At 45.0% G+C, this 5,000-nt stretch overlaps 1 protein-coding gene across 1 annotated transcript in view; it reads right to left on the bottom strand.

The window, feature by feature from the left end:
• Nucleotides 1–5,000, bottom strand: part of anos1b (anosmin 1b) — a gene marked incomplete at its 5' end in the record, with an annotated part of 43,412 nt that overhangs the window by 7,708 nt on the left and 30,704 nt on the right. Inside the window, 2 exons of the mRNA XM_083671120.1 lie at nt 1,136–1,274; nt 4,070–4,281. Of these exons, the coding sequence (XP_083527246.1) occupies nt 1,136–1,274; nt 4,070–4,281 (351 nt within the window). The remainder of the gene's footprint in view (nt 1–1,135; nt 1,275–4,069; nt 4,282–5,000) is intronic.

The raw sequence follows: 5,000 nt of genomic DNA, 5'->3' as shown, positions 1-5,000 counted from the left end.
CCATAAAGTAGGCTTTTACAACCCCAAGTTATGTTTTAAAAGGCCACACGAGAGGAACACCAGGTGGTGATAAAAAAGGGACCAAAAAAACAAGACATGTACGAAATAAGCTGACTAGCTCGGAAAACATCTAATTAATTGGACCATAGGAAAATAACATGCATGTTTTAGCTACTTTATTGAAATATGGAATAGGTTCATGGTATTAGTCAGTCGCCTATTAAGAGTCCATGTAGGACTGGCCTCAGCCGGGAGAGAGTTGTGAAGGTTCCACCAGAGCCCTCATAGTGGGTGTCTGGAAATGGTTTTGGCAGAATTTCTTTGGGGGGGGGATTGGGATAGGGATTTATGCAAGCTAATTAAGACCAGAAACAACAACAGGAGAGGCACCCAAAGGATCAGAGGGGGCCAGACACACACATGGACATGCACACACACAGGCACACAAGCACACAAGCACACAAGCACACACACACACACACACACACACACACACACACACACACACACACACACACACACACACATATTGACTTGAGGGTCAGACTGAGGGGTTAAGTGTTGCTAGCTGGGATGTGTCCCCTGGGTTGTCCCCTTCTGATGACCTCACAGCCAGTGGGACCATGATAAGGCCCTGATTACACAGCTGATACAAGCCAGGCTCCTGCTTCTGAGGGAGAGGTTAATGTATTTCAGCTTGGCCTCGGTACACAGGGAGGCAGGTCGGTCTAGTAGGTGTCAACACCCAAAGCCCCTACATGAGACCTGTTCCTCTAACCTCAGTGCCCCTACATGGAACCTGCACCTTGAACCAGAGAGCTAAGTCAAAAGTTAAAGCCCAGTGTCACGTCACACTGATTATGTTAACACTGTCGTTGTAAGTGTGTGTTGAGAGGGCTGGCTAGACTTTGTGTTAGGTAACTGTTGGGGAAAGTAAGGAGCTGAATCTAGTGGTTACCATGGTGAAAGTTGTGAATCATCCATTGTAAAAACACTGTGGTTTCTAAAGTCAGCGTGAGTTACATTGAGTTGGTTTAGCTCTATTGTTGTGGTATACAGATGAGTTAACCTGTATTGATTTTAGTAGGAAAGGTGAGTTTACCTGTATTTAAGGTGGTAATAAAGGTGAGTTTACCTGTATTTAAGGTGGTAGTAAAGGTGAGCTGGGCGCGGATGCTCTTCAGGCGTTTCTGTCCCCAGTAGGAGATGGCCTGCACTTGGATCAGGTAGGCTGTACTGGGCAGCAGACCCTGCAGCTCCATTTCTCCCACAATCTGACAAACAACACACAGATAAAACAGGGTTCATACATTTAACAGATGTTGTGCAGTCCAGGGGAGGCTGGTGGAGGTAGAAATCGGAGGGCGGGCTCATTGTAATGCATGGACTGGAAAGACGAATGGTATCAAACGCACGTGTTTGATACCATTCCTCATTCCATTTATTATTTTTTTCCCATTTATATCTCCTGTTAGCCAGGAACATTTCCTTTCCTTCACAACCACTAAGCTGAGCTGAAAAGACCTTCATCCAACTGACAACATTCTGTCCACTCACTCTTGGTATGTCTTGTTCAGCCAATCTTGGAAAAGACTCTGTAAATTGATTCAGAGCAGTACAAGTTTTACGGCTAACCTTGATTTGAACAGACATATGGTCAAATGCTTTTCAGTTTGCCCATGGTATGACAGGTCATGAAGGATATTATATGAGGAGAGTGAGCTGTGCAACAGTAATTTATTTATATAATAAATGCTGTAAGTGAATATGACCATTATGACTGTGTAAGGTAGGAAAGTGGAAGATCACAAAACAATACGTTAGTCGACGGCCAGGCAGTGCAGTCCAGTAGGAACTAACATGACTGATGAGGAGGTGCCAAAGGGGACGGAAGCACGGCTGTCGCGTGTTAACTGAGAATAACCTTAAGGGGTCACAAGGTCGTCAAAGCTCTGTCTGTTTCGGATAACGGACATCTTTTAACAAGTCAAGTATCCATCAGCTCAGGCTTGGCAGTGTTTTGGACCAGTTGGAGTGATTCAGACATATTACCTCTCTGAGTGACAAATGGAAAAAACTGTGTCATTATGATTGATAATGCTAAGCTGTTTTCCATTAGAGGTTTGACTGACAGCACATCAAAACAACTTTGCTAATGGTCCCGACTGCCCATTTTCCCTGGTTGACAGGTAGACAAAACATGATAGATGGGCAGATAATGACAGATCATAATAGGGAGAGTTAGAGTTAAAAGCCAGTTTCCCAAAGGTTTGCTAGGGGGCGACCAGTATGGAAATGGGGTTGAGTATTTCAATAGCCATCATGATAGCCAAAACATTTACTCTATGGGGCTGTATGGGGCTGTATAGGTGTGTGTGTGTGTGTGTGTGTGTGTGTGTGTGTGTGTGTGTGTGTGCTTGTGCTTGTGCCTGCACATGTGTGGAGCGGAAAGCAACATAAATAGTGATTTGTCACAATTGATAAATGTGCTATGATTTGTCATTGGGTAGTGGTTTTTGCCTCTGATACAAATATATAGGCTAGGTGTGTGTGTGTGTGTGTGTGTGTGTGTGTGGTGGCTTGGCCCAGCTGCCAGTGTGTTAGGTGGGAACACACACACACTTGTAAAAATTCCAGTGTTCCCGTGTCCCAGTGGAGGAGTGGACTGCCATGTCCATTTTAAACGTTTAAACGGATCCTGCCAGAGTCTTTATTACCCAAAAAGGCCAGGTTACACACACGCACATGCACACACACACACACACACACACACACACACACACACACACACACACACACACACACACACACACACACACACACACACACACACACACACACAGACCCAGCAAGGCCAAGGCCTTGGCTCTCCTCCAGGCTTCTCCTTCATACAGGCTTCCATACCTCGCTTACTTATAATAAAGAGTTCTTAACTGCACCAAAACAAAAAAGACTCAATACTTCACTCACACAATCCATTGACTACCATAGCTATTAGGTAATAGCCATTAACTATGCGATCTGCCAATGTCCATTAAATTACCCTCAACAGTATGTATTTTTCCACCATTCCTCAATAACTGCCCCATTGCTATTTGATTTGCCTGACAGACAGTCAGACAGACAGACGGGAGCCGGGTAGCCATGACAAACTCAATTTTCACGGTGCCTGGCTTTACGCGCTACATGTAGTCCTTATATTTATGTCTAAAGGACAAACTTGACGTCAAAGACATCATTCATATCATGTTTCTCATAGCACTTGATATATTTTCAATATGTTGCTAGTTGATTTGATTTGAAGTTGAGTCATTCTAACATGACGCAAATCCATCCAGACGATGGCATATTTTGGTTCACCTGACATCTGAAAACAGTAGCTCTTTATTGGGGAATGTTTCTATGAAACAGAGCGCCGCATTAAACCAGAGAGAGCTGTGTAATAGTGAAAACAAATATCCTAATCAGAACCATTCGCTGGTTGTTGATTTACTGGGGAACGAACGGTTAAGTCACAATAAAATCCACAGCTGCCTCTGCGTTTGTTCTCACAACTTTTGTAGAGAAGTAAAATCCAGAGGCGAGCACTTTATTAAAACCCAGGTGCTGCTGCTGTGTGTGTGTGTGTGTGTGTGTGTGTCTGTGTGTGTGTGTGTGTGTGTGTGTGTGTGTGTATGCATGCAGGGCACCTGCAGAGCTACTACAGAACAGCAGACACACATGCCCAGGAGCCATTCTGTGGCTCTAGAGTGATCCCCTGCATTATGTATTTGCCGAAAGGTGAGATGTGCAACAACTGAGCAAGCCCAGCTGATCATATTGTTTGTGTCTGATGAATAGCATTACAATTGTATACACTGTAATGACACAGTTATTTCACTTATTATATTTGGTTTCTTTGAAAGTCATTGCAAAATATTAAGCTTGGTTAAGTTAAGCACAGAGGTCAATCCCTATACAAAAGAACCCTCATCATTTCTCAGTTTATAGCCCAGTCAATACTAGGAGAAACAGAGCTGGAACAGTAGAGTTCATATGAGTTTGTAGAGAGTGCGCATGGCTCTCTTACCCCCTGTGTGACCCTGGCATGGTCCTTCCTGTCCTGTCCTGTGAGGCGGGGTCGTGGGGTGTGGCGGGGGCTCCAGGTGACCTTGTAGTGGTGCAGGGGCAGGTCTCCCTCCCTGGGGGGGTCCCAGAGGAGCAGCACCCCTACCCTGCCGTCCCTCGCCAGGCTCTCGTTACCGATGCGGACAGACTGGGGGGCCTCAGGGGGGAACGGGTCTGGAGGAGAGGAGAGAGAGAGGAGACAAATGAGGGTCGGGTGGGCTTACTGTCACAAGGAGGAACAGTGCACATCTAGACATGCAGGAGCAGCAACTGGGCAAAGAAATGGCAATTAAAGAAAAAGAGAGTTAACATATCTTGCTGAATGTTACTTTTATCAAGCCCAATTATGCTATAATAACATTTCAACCGGCATTGTCGCTTTGAAGGTCAGCTTTACTGTACCATTCTTCGTCATCGTCATCATTATCCTCGAACACTCACTTATTAGACTCACCTCAAGTTACCCTGAGTGCAGCGATGCGTGTGTGTATGTGTGTATGTGTGTGTGTGTGTGTGCCTGTGTGTGTGTGTGTGGCTCAGCAAAAACCAAGCAAGGTCACACCACACAGTACTAAAATACAGTCCATTCCCTGTGTGACAGTTAGATGTGAGAGTGTACAGTGCATAGGAGCTGATATTATGATTATGTGACAGACAGAAAGTTCTGGAGGATAGATGGCAGTGGTAGCTCTGTGTTGTGCTGAGGTAGGAGATTGCTCACAGCTAATGTTCCAGACACAAAGACAGGAAGGTGAACTCACACAACACATAAGAGGCAATAAACTTCCCGACACGTCTGAGATTAAACAAAAATGCTTTGCTGTGAAATTTGAAATGTATACCTCGGGAGAACAATACATTATGAAGGAGACAGGGGCATACTGTGGTACCTG

The sequence above is a fragment of the Argentina silus genome, assembly GCF_951799395.1.
Source record: "Argentina silus genome assembly, chromosome: 6".
In the NCBI taxonomy this organism is placed as follows: Eukaryota; Metazoa; Chordata; class Actinopteri; order Argentiniformes; family Argentinidae; genus Argentina; species Argentina silus.
The sequence above is the reverse complement of the archived record's forward strand: the minus strand, read 5'-3'. Positions and strand labels throughout refer to the sequence as shown.